Source organism: Labrus mixtus, chromosome 14 (genome assembly GCF_963584025.1).
Source record: "Labrus mixtus chromosome 14, fLabMix1.1, whole genome shotgun sequence".
Taxonomy (NCBI): Eukaryota; Metazoa; Chordata; class Actinopteri; order Labriformes; family Labridae; genus Labrus; species Labrus mixtus.
Window position 1 is genome coordinate 25,436,698 of NC_083625.1, and position 23,688 is coordinate 25,460,385.

General features: G+C 40.1%; 2 protein-coding genes across 2 annotated transcripts; both read right to left on the reverse strand.

The window, feature by feature from the left end:
• Window positions 1-1,626: 1,626 nt before the first annotated feature.
• LOC132988528 (collagenase 3-like) lies at window positions 1,627-5,032 on the reverse strand. The gene is made up of 10 exons (XM_061055977.1): window positions 4,873-5,032; window positions 4,396-4,643; window positions 4,147-4,295; window positions 3,526-3,654; window positions 3,271-3,432; window positions 3,007-3,136; window positions 2,781-2,914; window positions 2,506-2,665; window positions 2,313-2,416; window positions 1,627-2,213 (listed from the first exon to the last, which is right to left on the reverse strand). Exons 1-10 carry the CDS (start codon window positions 5,008-5,010, stop codon window positions 2,104-2,106), a joined length of 1,464 nt encoding a protein of 487 aa, XP_060911960.1. The 5' UTR covers window positions 5,011-5,032; the 3' UTR covers window positions 1,627-2,103.
• A 2,946-nt stretch (window positions 5,033-7,978) lies between these two features.
• On the reverse strand, window positions 7,979-17,537 carry LOC132988526 (matrix metalloproteinase-18). The gene is made up of 10 exons (XM_061055975.1): window positions 17,047-17,537; window positions 15,398-15,654; window positions 14,461-14,609; window positions 14,221-14,346; window positions 13,097-13,258; window positions 12,784-12,913; window positions 12,305-12,441; window positions 10,774-10,933; window positions 9,211-9,311; window positions 7,979-8,131 (listed from the first exon to the last, which is right to left on the reverse strand). Exons 1-10 carry the CDS (start codon window positions 17,188-17,190, stop codon window positions 7,992-7,994), a joined length of 1,506 nt encoding a protein of 501 aa, XP_060911958.1. The 5' UTR covers window positions 17,191-17,537; the 3' UTR covers window positions 7,979-7,991.
• Between the last annotated feature and the right edge of the window lie 6,151 nt (window positions 17,538-23,688).

The following is a 23,688-nucleotide window of genomic DNA, read 5'->3' on the forward strand; positions in this document are numbered from 1 at the left end:
GGCCGGCTCTGTTGAACGTGATGAACAAAGTGAACTTGAAGATGAAGGCATGGCAGAATTGCTGAGCCTAATGGACTATATAAAAAAATTGCAAGAGGCAATAAAAGATGACACAGCAGAAAAAGCAAGAGCTGATGAGGAGCAGGAGAAATTCAGGGGAGAGCTAGAGCAGCTAAAACGTATGGTACTTCAAAAGGAAACTGAAATGCAAGAACAAGTTAACAAATCCAAAAAGCTGTTACCGACAATGAAGCAGTGCCAGCTTACGCAGCCCTGATGAAGAGGAAGATGAAGATGAGGACGATTATTATCCCCCGCCTCCTCAGCTCCTTGCCAAGCCGCCAGAATCAGAGGCTCCTGTAATAGCAGACAATGTGACAGAACCAGAGCCAAACAGACCTGCACCAGAACTTCCTCAGATGGAAGAGAGTGATGATGAAGAAAGTGAGGATGTTCCAGACATTGTGCCATCTGATACAGAGGATGAGGCATTACTTTGCCCAGTGGATGGCATACAGGAAAACAGAATAGAGACATAGTCTGAACGGCCTCAGAGACAGTGCAGGCCGCCTAAGACTTTCAGATATGACAAAATTGGAACTCCATCCTGCTACAGTCTTGCTGGACCGCCCTTTTATGTCAGCCCTCAAACATGAACACAACCTATGCAGCCATATTATGACCAGCACCTTTATGTGGTAGGGTAAAACAGTCCATCTGCAGAGGAGATTGGTTCGTCACCATCGATCTGAAGGATGCCTATTTCCTTTCAGATGATTATAGTCATCTGTCTGTGTGAATATGTTGCGACCAGTCAATACACAGACGATCTGAGGAATGTTTTGTATCTTGACTCAAATATCCCCTTTTACAGGGCTTTTACACGCGCAACTCGACAGTGCGCGCTACACAGAGCAGATTGAAAATTGTCTGTCAGACTTTGACAGACGGTTTCAAGACTTTGCTTTACTCGAAGCCAATCCCCACATTTATGTGCTACCTATTTAGGGAAGATATTGAGGTTGATTCACTGGCATCAAAATTGCGACACTTTTTCACCTGAACTCGTCTGCAGTGGAGGATGAGATGTTAACACTACAGGCTGACATTCAGATGAAGTCCATGGCTCATGGACAGTTTTGGAACTTACTCACAGAGGAAAAGGACTCAAACATGAAGAAATGGTTTACCTCCTTGACTGCATTATTCGGCTCTACTTATTTGTGCGAGTCAGCCTTTTCCCACATGAAGATTATTAAGTCCAAATACCGTTCCACCATGACTGATATCATTTGGAAGCCTGTTTGAAGCTGGCTACCAGCAGCTACTGTCCAGACTATGCAACTCTGGCTGACTCCATTCAGTGCAAGTCATCAGAGTAAGGTAGTGACCATGAATGTATTAAATTGTATTGTGCCATAAGGGTTAATGCAGTGATGCAGGGTATGCCAACATATATTGTACATATAAAGTATACTCAGTACATATATAAATGAATATATTTAGCATATTTTAATTCAGGTAGATCATTTTGAACTGGTCATTTTAAAAGTAGGTCACAAGCCAAAAAAGTGGGGGCACCCCTGCTCTAAACATCAAATTAAAAAATAACAAGATACATCAAACTACTTTTCAATCAACTTTTATTGAACATTCTTGGTGTCATCACATATTTTTGAACAATTTTGCAGGTATACATTCATCTGTCTGGTTTTCAAATTCAGTGTAATGTCTGTGTGTGTGTATCTGTAACAGTGATTAATCTTTTTATGCTACATGCTCCGTAGTCATCAGTTAACCTTCATTAAACACACAGTTAAAACAGTTTAGTGAATATTAAAAGAGATGTTCAAACAATGAGTATGAAGATAAATAAGATACATAAAATAGAGTTAAATTAATCTTAAATAGCAAAAGTGAAAAGCTCAGAAGTTACAAAAATATACCAAAAAAATACAAGGTGCTTTTCTCAGGAAGGACTTCAATAAAGTTTATACCTGAAAGTGTTTAACAATATAATTCTGTAAAATGTTACATTTACAGCTATAGTGCCTTCACTTTCACTCAGAGTGGCTATGTAAGCACCTTAGTGGCTGAACTGGTCTAGTTCTTATTGCAGCGCAGGAAATAGTCGTTCCTCAGCACTCGGAACAGTCTGCCACTCCTCAGGCTGTACTCAAACATGTACGGTCCACTGTAAATGTAAGTAAAACCTGCAGAACAGAACAGCATGTCAATTCCTGTGCAAATTTGCTCTGATTCAGTAGATTTTTATTTCCCAAAAACACAGATTAGATTTGAATGCTGCTCACCTTTGTACTGGAAAGCTGCCGTCACCTCCCCGGTCAGTCCGTTGAAGGTTTGATCCACATTCTTGGGGAATCCCTTATCCATTCTCTTCTTGGCCTCGTCGTAACTAAAGAAACAGAAGCAGGAATTAGACTGATTCATACAAACCACAATCAGTGCATGTTATTAATCTTACTTCTCGTTATTTCAACATACCTGTAGTACTTGCTGCCTACGAAGAACAGAGTCTTGCCAGTTGCTGCATCATAAAGAGCTGCATTGACTTTCTGCACACTTTCAGGAAGACCATAACTGGAGATAGATTTGGGAAAGCCGGGCACGATATCATAGCCACTGAAAGCCCACACTCGACGACCTGTAAGGAAATAAAAAACATTTTAGTATAAACATGACGTGATTTTAAATCTGAAAAATTCTTAGTCTGGCTCTGATTAGGAGCTCTGGTTTGATTTGCAGAACTAATATTGTACCTTTGAAGAGTAAGACGCTGTCCAACACGTTGCTTTCATAAGCAGCATCGATGTTGACGGGAGCATCTGGCCAGAAGTTTGTGATAGGGAGTTGCTGAGATTTCGAGCTCTGAATGTGGCTACGCCAGAAGAAGCTAAGAACAAAGAAGAATAGAAAGTAGTTTTAAAGTCAGATTTTGTGTGACTTACAGTGATGTTTAAGAAATGAGCTGTGTGTCTACAATACCTGTCCTTGAAGAAGAGCATCTCTCCTCGCAGGGTGGCAACAGCGTCTAACACCATGGTTGAATCACAGGAATCAGGGGTGGTGGGGGGCTCAGGTCCTGGCTGAAAAGTATCCGTGTCAGGATTTGGACCTGGAGGTTCGATAGAGTCGGCTTATCATTGAGTTGTATGACATCATCAACAATTGTGCAGAACTTTCTTGAGGGATTTTTGGTCAAATGTTTTTAGCACTTGCACCAATAGATGCACCAATATGAGTACTCACCATAGAGAGACTGGATTCCATTGATGTCATCCCGGGGCAAAACAAAGGTTTCAGGGTTATTGAATGAGTACAGGGGGTACATGAGAGCACCAGCATCATCAGAGTGAGACAATCCCAGAGAGTGACCGAACTCATGGGCGGCCACCATGAAGAGGACGTAACCTACAGCAGAGATCATCAAATTACAAGTTTAGTTGCAACTCAAGTTCAGATGAAAAAAAAGGAACAAAAGTATACATTTGGTAACTAACTGACCTGAATTTGAGCGGAAAGTGAAGGTCTCATCATCATCAAAGTGAGCATCTCCTCCAATACCAGGAGCCGGGGCGAAGGCGTGGGCCAGAATGCCATCAGGGCCATCGAAGGGGTAATAATCACCATGTGCTGTTAGAAGGAACATTTGCTCATGGTCAAGTTTTGCAAACCAAGTAGAATAACATTTGTTCTAAGAAATATTCAGTTGGATTGTGGTTTTCAGAATGCATGAGCGTTACAGTTCAGTAGCTTTCCAATGTGTTGCAAGAAACTGAAATTGCCATCTTGGTTTTAGGAGCCATGAAAATGGAAAATATTTGGAGAAGAGGGTGGAAACGCAGTGCTAAGCCTCTTCATGCTGCATTGAAGAAGACTTGATTCTAGAAAAAAATTCTCTAAAAATGTTTACTGAGGTAATAAATGAACTGAGAACAAACCGTTGTGTCTCCCCCTACAGGCCACCACAGAAAATGCAGGTATAAGACAATTCCACATTTTCTTTACTTATTTTCCTTACTTAGAGGCTACAGGCCATTTCTTTCTTTGGAAAAAAACCCAACAAACTAAGTAGTGAAAGTAAGAGACTGGGAAATGGTAAAGAAGAAGTTAATTCAGACTCACATCTGCTTCCGAAGGAGATCATGATGTCAGCGATGCCGCTGTAGATTCTTGTGAATCTCAGTGGAGTGACATTGGCCCAAACCTGAAACGCTTTCTCTATGGAGTCATCAATTTCTGATGGGGACATGTCAGGTGTGTAGTTCTCGATCCTGAAGGGAAGAAAATCATAAGGTTACTTACATGCAATGCACAGAGTAGTTACATGGAACCAACAGGTTCTCTTACACACTCATTGTTCAGATCATTCACCTGTAGGTGAGGCTGTTTTTGTCCCACTTGAGGTCGCCTCCAAAGGTGGTGAATTGGGCAATGTTTCCTTCTGGAACTCCGCAGCGGGGCTTCTTCATCATTGCTAAGGTGTCTGCATCCAGGGTGCCGGTGATCTGGAGACCAAAGAATCGCTGCATTTCTCCCAGCTTCTTGGTCACAGGGCTGATTCCTCGTCTGATAGTCGGACCCGTCTCCTCCGTAAGGTTGAAGAAATTCTTCAGGTAGCTCTGCAGGAGAGATTGAGAGTTAAATACTCAACAATGCATCAGCTATGAAATGTAAAAAGAAGGAAGATGTTATCTGTTTGCTGATTTAGAGAGGGCAGAGAGTAAGCAGCTAATCATTTTCTTCCTGTGTCTAATATTAACATTTTCTAGAATAATAAGGTTTCCACATTCACTATAATTCAGAATAGTATGAAAACATGCATACAAAAGCAAAAACAAGCATACATACCTCTGCAAAAGTCTCATCCTGCACAGTCACCTGTGGTAGTGGCACACAGTAGACTGTGACTGCCAGGCTTAGTAGAACGCATAGATTGAAAGTCTCCATGTGTGTTGCTGAATGTCTCCTTGTCCTGCAGGCAGCCATTATAAAGGCTGCGATCAGGGCGTGTTGAGCAACTACCTCGACGACTCCGTGACTCAGTTTCCCTTTTATGGGTAATAGAGGAAGTGGCGCTTTTATTGCTCATCAAATAAAAAAAGTTTCCCACATATAGTCACAGTAATTATAAAAAGTGGAAGATTTTCAGGACATGAAGAAACAAATATGTACTACTGTATTTCTTTTTTACAACTTCTTGCAGATAGAGTTTTCAAATATATTATTTGTTCCATTATCAAAAACAAAAACAAACACGCAAAATTACAGTCAAAATAAATGCACAATCATTTATGATGTAAAATTTTCAGAATGTATTTCAGGTGGATCCAAACAGAAACATAGATGGACATTTTGAGTAAGGTTACTGCATTGGTCCACACTAATAATACTGTATATAGCAGTGTGTTTTAAAATGTGCAGATATCATCTTATGGTGTAATTGTTAAAATTTCCAGGGAAAAAAACGACTAAATTAACCTCATGATTCTCTTTCTGTTTATTTGGATCCCCATTAGCTTCAGCATCGCGAGAAGCTATTCTTGGGGTCCGCAGTTTACATTGTGACAATACAGTTTACACATTCATATTTTAGATATATTTATTCTATAACACAAAAATGTTCCGATTACTGACTAAACTTTATCTGTAGATAATGTTCTTTAAAAACTGTGGACAATGTTTTGTTGTTGACTTGGGAGTGAATTCCATTTAAAGCATCGTTCTGTTTGTTATTGAATGTAGAGATGATGATGTTTAAGATTTACAAAGAATCAAACAACCTCCCACAGCATGCCTTGTTGGATAATGGTGTGTGTCTGCACTGAAGGATAATCCTCTATACACGTTAAAAGGAGTTTTAGTTGTTATTATGTTCCATAAGAAAACCATCAGTGAATACAATAATCAAAGTTTGACTTCAAACCAAGAGAGGCTTTCATGCATTTTACTGACATTTGATCTCAACCCACATGATGACATTTGAGAGAGGGAAATTACAGACAAAAGTTGTAATTAACACTTTCAGAGATCTGTGTTTCGTCTGACTTTTCTTAAGGCTATCCATGACACAATATTAGATTCCTTTATATCCTATGTTATATGAGTGAAGCTATCAAATCCCATGTTTGCAGCATCAAATGAAGTGCTCTTGAGATTTGTAAGTATAACTGAATTTTAGAGTCTGATTGGTATATTTGGATCCATTTTGTCATTGTCTTTGATTTCTAATTACACCTTGATCTCGTAAAGTTATGTCTAATGGTGCATTAGGAACAACTGAGTAGAGTCCAATTATTGTCTAATCTTGATTTTACACATTATAATGTGTTGTGTCTTATTGCAGAATAGTTTAGAGTCTGAATCATAACTGTGTTTATTAACTAAATAAATGTGGGGTTTTTTTGTGTGCCAGAAAATAATATTTAAAGGAGCAATATGTAACTCTGACACCTAGTGTTTAAAATGGGTACTGCAGTTGAAATTCAAAACATTGGAGAGAGCTGTCTCCCCCCGCCCCCTCCTCCCTAGAGCCGATGCTCACGCTGGTTGCCTTGTGGAGACTAAAGCTTCAGTGTTTAGCCAGCTCTGCATTAGTCTGTAAACCTTTAAGAACTCTAACCTCTCTCTCTCTTTTTAGGTCGTTTTATGTAAACCAATTTCCTTCCCGCTTCCATTACTGCAACACCTGCTGGTTTGCCATTTGCCTGGCACACCGAGGGGCATCCACAACAGCTGTGTGGGGTTGCCTTAAGGCCCTGATACACCAAGCAGACGGCAAAGAACTAGTGGCGTCGACTCACGATCAATGATTAGAGGGCTTTACTCTCAAAGACGTTCATATGATCTCATCCATGCAGCATTTTAATTATCCCCTTACAGCAGTGACTGTCATCTTAAATGTGTATGACAATTTAAAACATTTTTCTCCTCAGAGTTTTCCATGCCGGTGACATACCTGTGACCTCTGACTCAGACAGCCTGCACACTGCTGTTGCCTCTGGTAAAATAGTTATGAGCCTCGCTAACAAACACAGGCGTGTTGTGTCTTGTTTTTAAACATTTTAAATGAAAAGTTGTGATATGTGACTTTAATCCAAAGACTGTGTCACAATACCCCAACAAGCAGCTGTATTCACTGACATGAGTCACTTTTATTGTGGATTAATAAACTTTTGTTCTTTTGCATCCATTGACTTCATGAAGAAAAAAAACTCAGTCTTTCCTTCATGCACACTGTGACAAACTGAAAAGTTACATTTAAGAGCTTTGTAAGTCAATATGCCGGTTAATTTCCATCTGCTTAAATCTGTCGTTATCCATTAGCAATTCTTTCATAATTTCAGTGAAAAGCTACACTTACATAATCCTGGACTCAGAATCCGCTGCAATCTATTGTCTCAGGTAGATTGATCAACGGCGGATTACGCAGACACTCAGGATGACAGTGATGCAACAGAAAAGGAACAATCCATAGTTTTAATCACCAAAAAGTTATGCAAAGTGTTTGTGCACCACATGTACAGAAGCTTGATTCCTTGAGGGCGGACGGCCCGGGTTAGAATCCGACCTGTGGCTCCTTTCCTGCATGCAGTTCCCCACGCTCTCTCTCCCTGGTTTCTGACTCAATCTGCTGTTCTATCTCTAAAATAAAGGCCTAAAAATCCTGAAAATAAAGCTTTAAAAAAGAAATTAAATGGTCTTTATATACAAAAACAATAAAAAACAACACGCACAATAAACTTTGATTTAAAAAATGTACAAATGTTGGTATTACAACATTTGAAAGTTTCTTCACATTGATGAAACACTTTGAGACACTTCTCTGTATTACTCTTCGGTTCCCAAGCTGATTTTTCGGCACATTGTGGTTATTGCTCACACTGCGGTTATTGCTGCTGTGTATACAAACACAGCAGAGAAACAGAAGTCATGTCGTCATCGGCCCACATGGAGTGTCTTTCCTCATGTCATCTCCTCTCAGGCAGGACTTCATTGTCCCCCGTCTCCCTGCAGTCCAGCTCGTTGTTAAGAGGGCCAGTGGAGACAACACTTTTGGAGAGTGAGTCGAACTCGTAGTGAATATTTCCCTTGAAGAAGTGCACAAATCCTGTTTGGGAAGAAGATTGATCGTTGTGTTAATGCACATTATCTTGGTGTTCAGTCTTTAGAAAGCTAAGGGGCTGAAGGGGCTGCAGACAGTTGAGTATTATTAAAATATGAACTGATCCTTGTTGAGAGCCATGATGCCTGTGGTAACTAACTGGCAAATGAGGCTCCTGCATCACTTTAAGATATGTTAACTTTAACATTTTGTTGTGTTGACAAGATTAATTAATACCAGCTTCTCTTTTCTTCTCTGCTTGTTAAATATGTTTGTTTTTGCCAATTGGACATGGAATGTAGCCAAGTACTGGAGGCTTTCTTTGTAATTCAGCTATGGTTTCCCTGTGATTCCCTGTAACCATCTTATTTCCACTGGTATAACACCATAATGCACCACAATTACCAGATAAATACCTGGTTATTAGGGGACTGTAAAAGGAAGGGTTCCCCAATATAATGATCTAAATGAAACTCGAGCTGTGTCAGTTCTGCAGTTAAACAGAACCACATTTGTGTTATTCAGGGATGGCTATGGTTCAGATTAAGCCTGAGAGACCTCACACATGACGATGAAGGACGATAGATTTAACAGTTTTGTTCCTTTAGTGTGAAGAGCAACGATATATGACCAGAACAACACACCAGACTCGAAAAGATTTCATTCCCTAACAACCAGAGTCCTGACTGTGTAAACTTCAAATCTGACACATCTCCTGTGGTCAGATGTGACTTAAGAGTAAACAAACATGACTGAAAGGGAAAAATATAAATCATAGTTTTAGTTCTTGATTCGACTGAAAATTCACAAAGAAAAACGTAAAAGGATGAAGTTGTGACGAAGACCTAAACATGGGCTGTATATGTTAGAGAGCGAGCAGGAAGTGAGTAGAAATCTATTTCAGCTCGCTTTCCAATTGGCTATCGTTTTATTCCATGATTCCAAGATCATTTAAAACAATTGGGTAAACATGGTTCATTTCTCCTTTACAAGCCTGACATTTTCCTTTGATTTTTGCTGAATTTATTTTTCTGTTGTATGCAAATTAAAAATCTTAAAGCGGAAAAGGAAGCTGGTGTAACAACCTTCATAGAAGACCGCTGCATCTATTGGAGTTGGTACGCCCGGCCACTGCTCCTCTATAAGCGTCGGTGATCCCTGCATCGTCTTCTGCAGCTCATTGTACCTTCATATCATACACAAAGAAACACGATGAAGCTTTATATCCATTTTTGGTAACTCTTTAAATTAAGGTCACAGTATTCACCATTAACTAGTTGCTTATTAGCATGCTAATTTGGGTGTTTTCAGGGGTTAGGGTAGGGTCTGTGATGGTCTACCTTCACATTAATAACATAGTTCCGTACCTGAGTCCACTAGCATATGTACATACAGTATGTACACAGTCCCATACAGCAGGTGGCAGTATGCATATGGTTGGTTTGCAAGAAGAAGAAGCAACCATGGCAACCATTCTGAGTCCATCCTGCTAACCGTGGGTGTTTTAGTTATTTTTTGAGATGCCATCAACCACCCTCTTCATACTGCCACATCTACCGTGCAGCTCAGAGGATGAAATGGGCCCATGCTGTGCCAGATACCACAGTTAATGAAGCGACGGGAGCCATTTAGAATTGCGTCGTATAGCAGTCCACTTCCTTGTTTTGGCACGGTTGTGTTCACATCTCCCGTGGACCGTACTCGAGTACACATGAATAGTGCCCTAGAACACCTCTTCAGGCACAGTACACACGAGTGTGGTATGTTTGCGTTCACACTGATCAGATGAACAGGACTTTGGGGTCAAGCGTACTCTGATCCGGACCTGGATCATTAGTTTACAACCAACCAAGTAGCATACTGGCTGCTAAGAGTTTGCCCTCCTTATTACAGTGTAATGATAGTTCGTTAGGAAGTTGTTGTTCAACATTTATGATCTTGTTTTGGCTTATTTTAAGGGCATGATAAGCAAAGCATATTAGGATCATAATTCATGTTCAACAACTTCCTAACTTGCTATCACTAAGCTGTCATTAGGAGGGCAAACTCTTAGTGAAGGACTTATAGCTATAGACTAGGGTCATGTAGAATAAGGTACTAATAAGTGCTTAATAATGACTAATAAGCAGCCAGTAAGCTATTAATTAGCACGCTAGTTGATGGTGAATATTGTGACCTTAATTTACTCTATATTTTGATATAGTTGCATGTCAAAGAGGGGGAAACCAGCAATGTGTTCCTGATGATTTAGCTAAAAACCCACACTAAGATGAGAAGGCAAATGACTGCAAGTCATGGTGCTTTGTCACATAGGACATATGTAATACAGCGTTGCATCAAATCCTGCTGATTGACACAAAAAGGGAAACATGGTCAGTGACACAACTCTTTATTGTATGTTGTTATATGTATTGCACAACCTGCTGTGAGAGACTGGGAAGGACATATTCATTTAAGGAGTTTCATACTTTGGCATCTTTTCTGATTTTACTTATTCAACAGTAGTTTGGCATTTTGGTAGTGCTTGTTTGCTTCTTTGTTTACAGAGATATATTCATCCTACCAACATGGTAATAGATACAACTAACCTCAGCAGAAAGTGGGAAAACACAGGGAGAATAGTCAGGGAACTGGATCTCATTAGATACCTCCAACACTGTTTTCCAGTGAAGAACACGGTGAGGCGTTTATTCCTGAAGTGAAGAGCAGCGTCTACAGATTTTATTGTGGAGGGGAATCCAAAGTCTGAGATGTTTCTTGGAAACCCCTCTTCAAGTTTTAGCTGCCTCAGGATCCAGTATTTCTGACCTGAACAAAAACACTTAGTGTCAAATTACCAATTATTCAAATGCTCATTAAATCAATAAAGAAAGAGAGCACAACCAGAGACATGAGATGAGAAGCAGGAGAACTGTTGGTTGGTTAAAATAACTGTAAACTGTGAATTAATGTACATAAAAAAGACAAATGTAATGTACATAATAATCTAAATAATAAGCCTACTTCTTCCTGAAGAGTCACTGGTCTAAAATCAATTTCATGAGTCATACACGTATTATTCTTTAATTTATGGTTCCATTTAGAATCAGCTGAAGTCTGCAGGGTGTGTCTACCTGTGATAAGCAAGTTGTCACTGAGGTCACATGAGAACCAGGAAAGAGGTGCAGCTCTGTGTTTCTACCCTTGCATACAAATAAGGTCACTTCTGGTGTTGGCCAAACTAAAGGCTTCAACATGGTGGTCCATGGTATTCCATAAACGAGTTGAAGATGTCCCGGAGTCTACTTCCACCAAATATATATAGCCTACTGTAGTGTTGATGTCAAGACCCCTCTGACCGAGACCAAGACATGCAAAACACCAGAGTGCTCCAAGACCAAGACAAGACCAAGACAAGACCAAGACGTGAAGGGAACAAGACCAAGACGTTAAGGGAACGAGACCAAGACGTTAAGGGAACAAGACCAAGACAAGACCAAGACATTAAGGGAACAAGACCAAGACAAGACCAAGACATTAAGGGAACAAGACCAAGACAAGACCAAGACGTTAAGGGAACTAGACTAAGTCAAGACCAGTGTGGTTTATAACAGGTGTAAATATACAGTGGCAATTCAAGAGTCTGTTGGGGCCCTAAGCATAAGTCTATTGGTTGGCCCTACAACCCGTGCCCTCCAATCAGTGTTCAGTTGGGCAACTGAACCCCTTTCTGGGGCCCCAAGAAGTTGTCTGCCTTGCCTGTTGACAATGTAAATATATCATTTTGACTAGAAATTAGATGAATAGGCATGCTAAGATTTGAGTTTTTGCCGGTCCCTCTCTTGCTGTCGTCTCCATCCACTCCGGCTTGTGTGCAGGGGGTGTGTCACTCACTTAGACCGAAACACCCGGAGGGATGCGGCCGTAACAGGGTGAAAAAAATCGAACTACGAATTAAAGTTATATATTGATTTAGAAAGGGGTGTTTCCTTCTAATCATAGTAATTAAGTGGAAAAATAGTTATAAGTAGTGCTCTTGCCTGGTCTTGATTTAAAATCTAGAGTCAGCCCAGTCTGAGACCGAGACAAGACAGAGAGGAAATGCTATCACTTCTGAGACTAGACCTTCAAAAAGTGGTCTCCAGACCGATCTTGAGTTCTACAACACTACTGTATATGAAAGATAAATATCGCTCTTACCTTTGAAAAACACAATAACATTCCTCTCCACATTCTCATAAACGGCATCCAGGTAAGAAGGTACATTGTCGGACCACAGACTGCTGATCAAGGTCATTCCTGTCTCATCAAACTTAGGATGTCTGCGCCACATAAATCTGAAAATGAAAAAGTTATGGGAAAAAAAAAGGTTATTGATTGTCGTTTCACTCTGAGCCAAGGAAATCCAAGAGGCGTGTTCTACGAGGCAGGCCTTCTTTTTTAGAAGCCATCTCTGAAATCATCAGCTAGCGTCTGATGACGGTGTTAACTCTGGGAAAGACCGCAAATTAAGGGTTCCCATGTAGCCATAAAAGGACTTATTTGTTTCATTGGTGATATAGCCAGATTAAAACACAGCCACCTGGATAATTTATTAATCTCACTTTGATTGTAGCCTTCTTTTGAAATGTGTGTGTGTGACTCTTCATTATGTACACATAAAGGTACACAGTTCATACCTGTCTTTGAAGAAGAGGACCTCCTGTTGTAGTTCTGATACTGCATCAAATGATAAATCTGGATCACATTTGTCGGGTGTTCTTGGGGGAGGGTTTTTTGAGAACAGTGAATCAAAATTGGGACTTACACCTGCAGGCAACAAAGTAAACAATACAGAGTTTCTTTGAGATTAAAACAATGCATCCCCATTGCTCTACATTTGAGCTTTCTTTCTAGGCTGAGAGTAAAACTTGGCTAAATAAAAAGGTCATTTTGAATTTCATTGTGATTGACTTCCAAACAGGGAAATGATGCTTTGTATTTTAAACTCACCATACATGTTTTGGACATCTTTGACGTCACGAAAGGAGAGCTGGAGCTCATGAGTGGGGGCGAAGTTGTACGCAGGGTACATGATTGCTCCGAGGTCAGACGAGTGGGGAAGGCCGAGTGCATGGCCGAATTCATGGACTGCTACAGCTAACAGGTTAAAGCCTGGAGCATGAAGAACAAAGTATTAAAGGGGCTGCAGGTAACAAAACCAGGCTAGCTGTTTTACTCACCTCCAATCTCATCACAAATCAGCCGCTGGTTATAGATTAGTTTTAGAGTGAGAGCGTTATAAAGTCACTCAAGCAACTCACTGCAAGAAAATGATTGTCACCCCCAAGATGGAGCCTCCTTTGTCAATATAATATGAACACTACATAGCCTATTAATTATATTCTTATGGCTGCGAAGTTGCACCATCTACTGAGGATTTTTTTTTTTAGTGCAACTTTTAGTTAGCTTAGCGGTTAATGTAGCCATTCTGAAAGGAAAACAATGTACAGTATAGGTGTGGAAATAATTGTTTTCTCCTGCATGCATGCTGTTATAATGCAGCACTATGACATCTTTTCCTTTCCTTTTACCATGTATTGTTTGTATATCTAATCATTATCATGGAATGCATCATATCGTATCATTGTTTATCTTGTCAAACTGAATCGTAGCATACTGAACCGAATCCAATCCAATTGAACATTATCATATCAAATCATATCATATCGTATCCTATCATATCCTTTTGTATTGATTCGTCCAATGTTTTCCTATTATATAATTTTGAATGGTATGGTATCAAATCCAAATTAATTTAATAGAATTGTATTGTATCGTATCGCAACAATTGGATCGTATTTTATCTTATCATATCATAATGAATCATATCCTATTCTATTGTACATAGCTCATCCTCATCATATAACATTGCATGGTATGGCATCGTATCAACTTGCATCAACTTTTTGGACTGGGGGTGTCCCAGGACTGTTTTGGTGTTGTATTGTGTACGCCCTGTTGTATCAGTCTAAGTCTTTTCAAGAGAGTACATTTCCCAAAACCCGATTCCTGTAAGTCAACAAAAGTCCACAGTCAGTGTTTTATTGAGTTTTTAAGATGTATAACTCTAATACCAGTAGAATTGAAGCTCCACTCTTCATCAGCATCAAAGTGAACGTCTCCTCCGATACCATAGCCGGGCTGGAAGGCATGAGCCAGGATCCCTCCTTTCCCATCGAAAGGTGAGCCGTCCTTATGATCTGCAGTGAAACATTGAGTGCAGTAAATTCTTGATGCCATACATGAATGTGAGGATCACTGCGACACTGTTCAATGCAACTTGACAGAGAATATCTGCTCTCTGTCAAGCTCACCTCCATTGTGGAAGGAGATGACGATGTCAGCCTCTTTCCTGTTCCTCTTGCGAAATTTCATGGGTGCAACGTTGGACCAGATCTTCCAGGCTGCTCTGAACACTTTGTGAACTTTTGAGGCCGGGATGGGAAAGTTATAGCCAGTGATCCTGAAAGGAACAAAGAAGCTGTATGAGATGAATTTAACATCTTTAAAGGTTTTTAAAAAGTTGATCAAGGAAGAATATGCGATTTTTCATGCGATTTTTCACACTTAAATGTAGCAGATATCAAGTATATCCTCTGAAAATAACTCTGTGAGTCATGACTGTCTACAATGGGTGTAACACCCAAGTCCCACTGTCTGTGATGTTGTCAGAGCCGTATCAACAGCGTGTTTACATGGCGGGACGGACAGCCGGCTCATCACTTCAGGTATAAAAGTTGTTTGATTGAGGGACTAGAGAAAAGAAGAATAACATACTGTACTCACTGCTTATTTGAATGTCACTTAAGCATCTTTAGATCACGGTCATTTCCTGTATATTCACATGCAGTGTGACGCAACGAACAAACTAAAGAGCGCTAGCATTAGCATGCTAACACAACAATGCAGCTTGAGTTGATTTAGGTTCATGCTGGTGCTCAAAGGCATATGATATCTACTGGATCAAAAAATCATACATTCTTCCATTAAAGCCTTCTATGTGTGAAAGGTATTCGATGGTGAACATAGTGAAAATGACACCTGTTAACCATTAACATGTAAGCATTGTTATTGTGTACATGTTGATATGTTTCTGTCAGCATTCAGTACAAAGCACAGCTTGGCCCACAGGGATAATGAGATGGTTTCACATGACAGAGGCTGTGATTTAACCTGATGCAACATGTTTGCTTTTCCATTGAGTCCCATCAGCACATTTTTTTCCTGCCCAGCTTTGTGACCATCTCTAACCTGTAGCTGAGCGTGTTCTTCTTCCAGCGAATTGTCTCTTCAAATCGCTCCACATCCGACAGACCACAGCGCGGCCTCCTCATCACGGCCAGAGTCTCGTTGGTCAGCTCTCCACTTGGAGGCAAGCCAAAGAAGCGCTGCATCTCTTGGACCTTATTGCAAAAGTCAGTAGTCCACTCATTATCCACATGTCCGTCTGCAGCCCTCTTCTGCCTCTGTGACTTTGGCTTGTAGTCATAGAAGTGGCGTAGATATTCCTTAGAATGATAATGCAAAAAAAGTGCATTGCAGCCGTCAGCTAAGTGTGATAAATGAAGCAACATAGTCTGATGCGTAATGACAGTTTTCATTATGAGTAATTGGACGTATTCACAGAATAAATAAAATAAATGAAAAGATCATACTGGAAGGCATGGGACAGATAGTTTTTGGTATGTTTTTTTAAATGAATTGAATTTCACTTCTCAGTTCTGTCTAGCAGAAGTTTTTGTCTTTACATTTTGGCTTTGAGGCTGATTTAAAAGTAATATATAACATTTAACAAAATATACAAAACACGAGAAATGTAATTATTCTCCAGACATTTAGAAATACAATTTCTATCCAACATCAAGCTGACATTTAAATCCCATATAATGGGGGGTATCAGGTAAGTGCTGGGGCCTCATGCACTGAGCCAAAGTCCACGAGAGCGGACAGCCCAGGTTCAAATCCGACCTGTGGCTCCCTTCCTGCATATCATTCCCCAGTTTCTGACTCCACTGTCCTGTCTCCAAAATAAAGGCATTAAACAACCCAAAACATCCCCTCAAGTTGTTTCACTCCACACTCATAATGACTAACTGTGTGTGGCGGCTCTCATATTTTGACTGCTGTTATCTCCTGATTTCATTACATGTTAGCAGAAAATAACGCTGCCTCTGTAGACTCAACGTCTCCTGATGCTACTACTGCTCCAGAGGAGAGTTTCATCAGATTGACGGTGAAGCCAGGTGGCAGACGATCAGACGATCAGACGGAGAGCTCGTAAATAATCACTATCACTTCATCACTCATACTGTAACTCCACTGGAGGTAGAAATTAATTACTTATGTTATGAAGACCTTTATTATGATATGTTATCATTACAAGGAATCAAAGTCTCTTTAAGTCAACAAAATGATTACATTCTGGATCAATGCTGTGATAAAAGTAAATTAAAAAACAGCTCATAGCTACCATGCATCTGGAACTGATACTGAAGATTAGACATACAGATTAGCATTAGACTGTGTATGCAAAGCACACAATTAAATTAAATTAATAAATAAGTAATAAGCTGCTGTTTTTGTGTGTCTGACCCCCCTCTAAAATATGTAAATCCACAAACAATTTTAAAGGTTACACATTTTAGACTGATTGTAAAGCAGTCTGAGGCCAATAAATCTGTAAACACAAGCACAGATCCTATCAGTGGCCAACAAAAGTCCATATAAGAAGCTTTTAAGGAAATCCAGCCATTACCTGAACCAACAAATCCCAAGCATACCTGAATAAAGCTGCACTTAGGTCAGAGTAGAGAGGCTATAAAGCTGTCCACAGTGAGTCTTCCATAAATAAAACAACCCTACCTGTAAATCTTGAAACCATCCAATGCACAAAAGAATACCTCTGCAAACTTCTGCTCAGCTTCAGGCGGTCCAGCGAGGCGTTGTGCAGGTATCTCGTCTTTGCTGCGGAGAGGAAAGGCCGTGACTGGAGTCTGGCCGGGCATCACAAGAGTCAGAAGAAGTGTGAGCCAGAGCATCTTCATGTTTGACTGGCAGGAGTCCCAACGAGTCAGACTGTCTGTGAGCTGCAGCTGCACAGACACTGCAGACACACAGGGCTGTATGTAAGCAGAGCTGCAGCAGGGACCACCTGTTAATTATGTCGAGTGCTCCTGTCCCAACAAGAACAGCAAGGGGGCTCCTCACAGAACAGGGTCTTCACAAGGACCCTTCATTACAAAATACATCGGGCCTCATATCTGCGTAGAAGTGTTTGCGTAAAATAAGTCCATACGCAAAAATCACCGTCAGATTCATGACACGTGCATACCAGCCAATTTTGTTCTCACCACCTTCCGTATGTTAATGAATCAGAATCGTTCAAAATTGACAGACTCGTGCCCACAACCTGCAATCATCATACTACCACGACGCCCCCATCTCTCCATATAAGGACATCCGATTGGTGTATCAGGACAAGAGCGCTGAGGTGGAGACAATAGAGACAAAAGAGATGGCCCCAAAAGTTAGCGGTGCGGTGTGTATGAGGGCCTAGATGCTGTTCCAGGGAATTCTGTATGCCTTGGAAGTCTGAATCAGCTGATAAGAACTTCTTCAAACGCTTCAAAAATGTTTTGTCTGATGCACTCTCTTCTGAAGGCACCGGCTGCAATTTCTTTAGGCAAGGCTGGATCTGCATGCCCTTAAATAGACTCCAATTAATCAGCTGGTTTTGATAACAGATGCGATATTTCATGGCACTAATAGAGAGGTCAAGGATTAAATGAAATGATATTTCAATAGTCATATTCTTCATTGTCAAGTCTTTAATATAAGATTAAAGATTTTAGATTAAAGAAGTATAATAAGTATGAAAAGGCATCCTATGGTTATTTAATACGTTTAGGTAATGCATTAGTAAATTCACGTTTTGAATTCTTGTCTATTAACATATAGGCCTATTTTTCATGTCATGCATTTAAAGATAAAGATAAAGATAAACTTTATTGATGCCCCGTGGGGGAAATTTGTGCATTTAGTTAAAAGAATGTATGTTTACATTTTCTGAGAAAGCTGGTCAATCATTAGTGAGTCTGAGGAAGTTCTATTTTTGTTTGCAGAGTAGGAATTAATCCAAGTACATATTGATGAATCTCAGATTTGTGCGATCACACTGTTTGTGAATGAGGCCCTCATTCACTAATATCTGTGTAGAAATGTACTTCTTCTGCGCATAAAATAAGTGCGTACACAAAATTACGGTCGGATTCATGATACGTGCGTACCAGCCAATTTTGTTCTCACCACGTTCCGTATGTTAGTGCATCAGAATCATTGTTAATTGACAGACTCGTGCCCGCAACCTGCAATCAGCCACTACCACGCACCAATGTATCTAAACTCCTCAAAAAAAGTTTGGAAACCTTATTTCGGTCAATTATTTCGACCCTTTAATAAAACTTATTGGTGTTGTATTATATATTGTTGGAAAGCCTGATTAGTCACCTTTACAACAAGATATAACTTGGAACGATCTTGGATTTGTGGAATGAGCAACACAGCTAAATGTGTGCTCTGTTACGGCTTTGTTCACCATCAGAGAATATAATGTAGTTGGCAATTTGCCTAATTATGACATAACCTCTATAATAACCCTGCATAACGAGGAAACGATCGAATAAAACAATAACGATGGAGAGAAGTAAGTAAAGGACTGATGTGGTTTGAGGTGTGAAAGCACTGAAACGATGATGGATGACTTGACATAAAGAAAAGCACGAGTGTTAACCTGCAGTGTTCACATGTTTTTGAGAGATGATTCAGAGTGAGCTCTGTTGATTCTGAAAGTGGATCAGTATGATGAAGGTGGAGGTGCTGTGCCAAAATGAGACTTTGTGTCCTCATGTTGTGTCCTGAAAGCAAATAATAGTACAACTTTTAAGGGGGACATACTGTATTGTGTTTTTGAACATATATTTGGGTAACCTGAGTGTCTACTGACCCACAACATGTGAAATAAACCCATCCAGTCCTTTGTTTGTGGTCTGCATAAGTTTTACAACATGCAGAATAAAAGATCAGTTTCAAATTTGCTCTCCTTGTGATGTCACAGTGGGATTCTGGTAAAAGAATCCCCTCCCCTCAACTGATATCTCCACCCATGGACTCCACCCCCAGACTAGAACAAAACATTTGCACAGGTCCGCCATTTTTATTCTCACTAGCGAAGGAGTGATGTCTACTGGGAAAACTCAGGGGGGGGTTCATTACATTTAAAGAGACACACACACCAAAACGGAGCGTTCTGAGAGAGCTGGTTTATACAGGGTCACAAACCTCCTCTGGTGCTTGATTCATGTTATATTTTGACCAAAGCTCAGCACAGATGTTTCATTTAGACCACAGGAGACTGATTGAAAAGGTGGAGAAGGGGGATAATATGTCCTCTTTAAATGCCTTTCACTTCAAATACATCAAAGCTCCACACCTTGATTTTAGGGGGTCAAATATTTGCAGGAGTCACGGCCATCCGACATGTTCACAGCCTGGAGTGACATATATATAAATATATACAGTCTATTAATTAAGAACAAGTGCCTCCAAAACAAAAAACACATCACCCTTTTTAATTTAGTCTATAGTGACAGTTTGGTTGGCTGAACATTACCATGATATTAGCATTTTTATGACATAGTAATGTTAGCATTCAGTTTTTTTTACATTATTAAGGTATGATTTTTTTTAACCTTTTCCACCTTTGTATGATTAGGAAAATTGATTAGATTATTTATTTGGAAGAGGTGGGATGACATGCAGGAAGAGGCACAGTGGCGACGTGCTGAGGACTTTAACCTCTGTACTTGTTGTACGCGATTTAACCACTCAGCTAAACTGGCGCTCTAATACTGGTTCAGGTCTCTTTACAATTTCTCCTCATAGCAGGTGGAAACGCTTAATATCATAGCTCATAATTGTAACATCACAAGCAGTACTATCCCATTCACCTTAAAAGCCTGCATTCATAAAAACAACAGCCTGAGTAGAACTTGACTTGATTTGCATGTAGAGGATAAAGTTTAAATAACTAAATCAGAAAAAAAAAAATTAATGCAAAGAAACATTTCCGTTACTGTACTCGGAACAACTGCATACCTATTCCACCTTAAAGCAAACAGTTGCATAACAACAAAAAAAAATGCCAGCAGTGAGAAATCATGCCAGGACTGTCAGCAGTGACGTCAGGAGCAGCAGCTTCCCGTAGACGCTCTCATTCAGCCCATTAAGCAGCTCGGTCTTTCCCAATATGACTCACGTCCAGGACTGACGAGGCATCACCCAGATTCAATCTGTCACAGGACATGCTCCTGAACCTGGACCAACAACCTGTGTGCCTGAACATGGTCTTATCACAATCTCCAATAAATAAAGTAGCTGTGAGTCAAAGGAACCGGGAGCACTCTAATGATAATGACACTCATTACAACTTCATTACACACAGCCTGACAAGTCTGACTCATGTTACCTTCCCACTGTCCCCGCAGGCCAACATTTCATGTTTCCGATCAAACCTCTGGCTTTGCATGAATGTAGTGGTGTTGTTTTTCAGCACACGGGGAAGATTTCAATCTAAAGTCTTAATCCCTGTCCAAAGAATTATGCTTTTTAGCGTACCAGGCTGTAAACATGTTGATTTCTGCTGTAAAAAAAACTGACATTTCGATATGGGGGTGTGTAGAGGGACATCTGGGTCTTTTTTGAACTACAAACTTGTTTGTGTGAAACTCAATGTTTTTGATCTCAACGAGTTTCTGTCCTGGTTAATGGACGAAGCCTGAGTGACGTCATCCATCTGTTCCTGCAGGGGGCGCCGGGGGCTCATCAGCAGCAGCCACCATGTTGGAAATCCTGTCTCAGCCTAACTTTCAGTTATCCTAACGACAGACTGAGAGCTGGAGCTGAGGCGGGTTTTAAGCTTCCTGATGAACCGTTACATCGCACCCACCTGTCAATCAGGTCAGCTACACGTCTAACTATTGATAACATGTATCCTAATCAAAACACCCCCTGTACAGTGTGTGCCAGTGATGACAATAACTAATCAGACCTATTTGTTTTTTTGTACCAGGCTGTAAACATGTTAATTTATGCTGTAAAAACTGCTTTTTTGAATTTTGTGTGTATGTGACTCCTGGTGTTCCTGGAGCCAGCCTCAAGCGGACATTTGACAAACTGCAGGATTTTGCACTTCTGCATTGGCTTCATTTAACAACCCCAAAGATTGCTGCTTGATATGTGATTAAGATTCAGATTGTTTCAATTTAATTTCACCTTTCGTAATAAGGTTATTACAAAGCCATGGTGATGGCTTTGAAGCTGATTCATATTTACAGTCTATGTTACATACATATAAAGTGAGTTTTTATAACAGTTTTTCTGTGCAGTAAACGTCTGAACTTTTCATTCAGTCTTTTGAATTGAATGAAAAGTTGTTCAGATGGCAGACGACTGAAGCAGAAGGGGATTTTTACACACCGGTCACCCCACTGAAGAGGTGTTTTCCTCCTTTTCTCAATAAAACCAATAAAGTTGTGTCAAACAAGCACATACATGGTGTAACTGTGTGTAATTTTCTTTTTTTTTGCTCATTTTTGTGACATGTCCCAACCTGAGCCCTGTGCTTTTTAGTAATGACAGAGTGTGTGTGTGTGTGTGTGTGTGTGTGTGTGTGTGTGTGTGTGTGTGTGTGTGTGTGTGTGTGTGTGTGTGTGTGTGTGTGTGTGTGTGTTTTGATGCAAAGCCTGATTGAGTTTACAGTGGAGTGACATTATCTGGATCTACGCATGACAGTTCTGCATACCCAGTGTGAAAATCCTGTTAGAAACGACAGTGAACGGAGGGCTTGTGTTGTGTTTATTCAGTAAAAGTGGAGAGAATTACACACATCTTATGCAACATTACCATCCACAGACTTTATATAACAATGTTCTGTGTGATGCTAACACAGGAATGTGCTGCAGCTTTTGAATGTTGAAAAGACTCTTCGTCTTAACTGGATTTGATGTCTTGAGTCTGACATTTGCAGAGTAATAATATCAATTATATAATGGATTCTTATATGGCTGCTGGAAAGTGAACTTCAGGATCTGATTTGTATTGCTGTTGGATTAAAAAAGGATGAAACAATCAAAGACAAAGACTCAAAAGATATAGACCAAATTATATCATGCACCAAAGTGGATTACTTCCCTTATGAAAGATTAGTGTAAAGACAAGTTAGCTGGTAATCCATGCAAAGACAGATTCAGACATTACTGAAGGCTGGTTGAGTATTTGTCTAAAAATACACTCAAATGATTTGTTTGGGTAATGTGATCAAGCTGCATTAGCAAGAAGAATATATCATTTTGGTTTGATTTTGTCATGAAACGACTTACACAGAACGTATGCAGCAGTGCATCATCAACAAGGGGAAACACAAAGACACGGGTACAATCCACTGACAAATAAGGTTACCATGTCAGAATAGCAGCATTGAGAGTTTTTACCATCTCAGTGACTTCCCCTGCTGGTTTCTGAAGATGTGTTTTGAAACCTATTCATGGCAGTCACCATATTAGAAATGCTATCTCTACCTAACTTTCATTCTATCTAGCAACATGCAAAGTGGCCGAGCTGAGGCAGGTCTTCAGCCTCCTGCAAAATTACAACGTGCTCGCCTGTCAGTAAACACACACCGCTAATTATGCAAATATAGCATATCTATTATTATCAGAAAGCATGAGTTCTAGACTCCAAGAACAGCTGTTCTTTTACACTTCCACATTGGCTTCATTTTTCAACACCAGAGGTTGCTCTTTGGCTTACATGTGCAGATTTAGTTTTTTGACATAATATTAGAGTCGTAGAATTACTCAAGTTCATGCAAGTTCAAAATGTTCAAAATGTTCAAAATGTTCAAAATCACATTCCGTGATCGCTGTTCTTTTTCATTTCATGTGCTTTTTTCAGATGTGTTTTTTTTTTCCACCTGCACATCCATAAGGTAATATTGCAAATGAATGCTGTGGTGGAATTTCTGTATAAGTTAAATGTACAGACTTCATTTTGTTTATTCACTGTTCCTAACAGAGTCAGAGCTGATACAGTGAGCTCCAACAAGGACAGCTGAACGTGTCAAGGGTCCTCCCCCATATCTGCAGTGTTGTTCAGCTTAGTGTCTGAATTGTCTTTGGACATAACATCCTAGTTTAGTTGGGGTAATATGACCCTGACATTAGTAACGTCTTTTGGATATACAGTATGTAGAGCCTTTGGGAGAGTCTCACAGAATTGACTTAGAACGACAAAGTATCACACTCTGTTCTGTTAGTTAATTCTCCTCCGGGGGCTTTAACTTAAGCCATCTGAGTCTCCCTGAATCGTTTCTTGTGTGAAGTCAAGTTCTTGCTAATTTCTCAACAAATGCACCCACACATTAATCCAAAAGGACTATATACCTGATCCAATAATACCCTTGCTGATCTACAGGTACACACACCTGT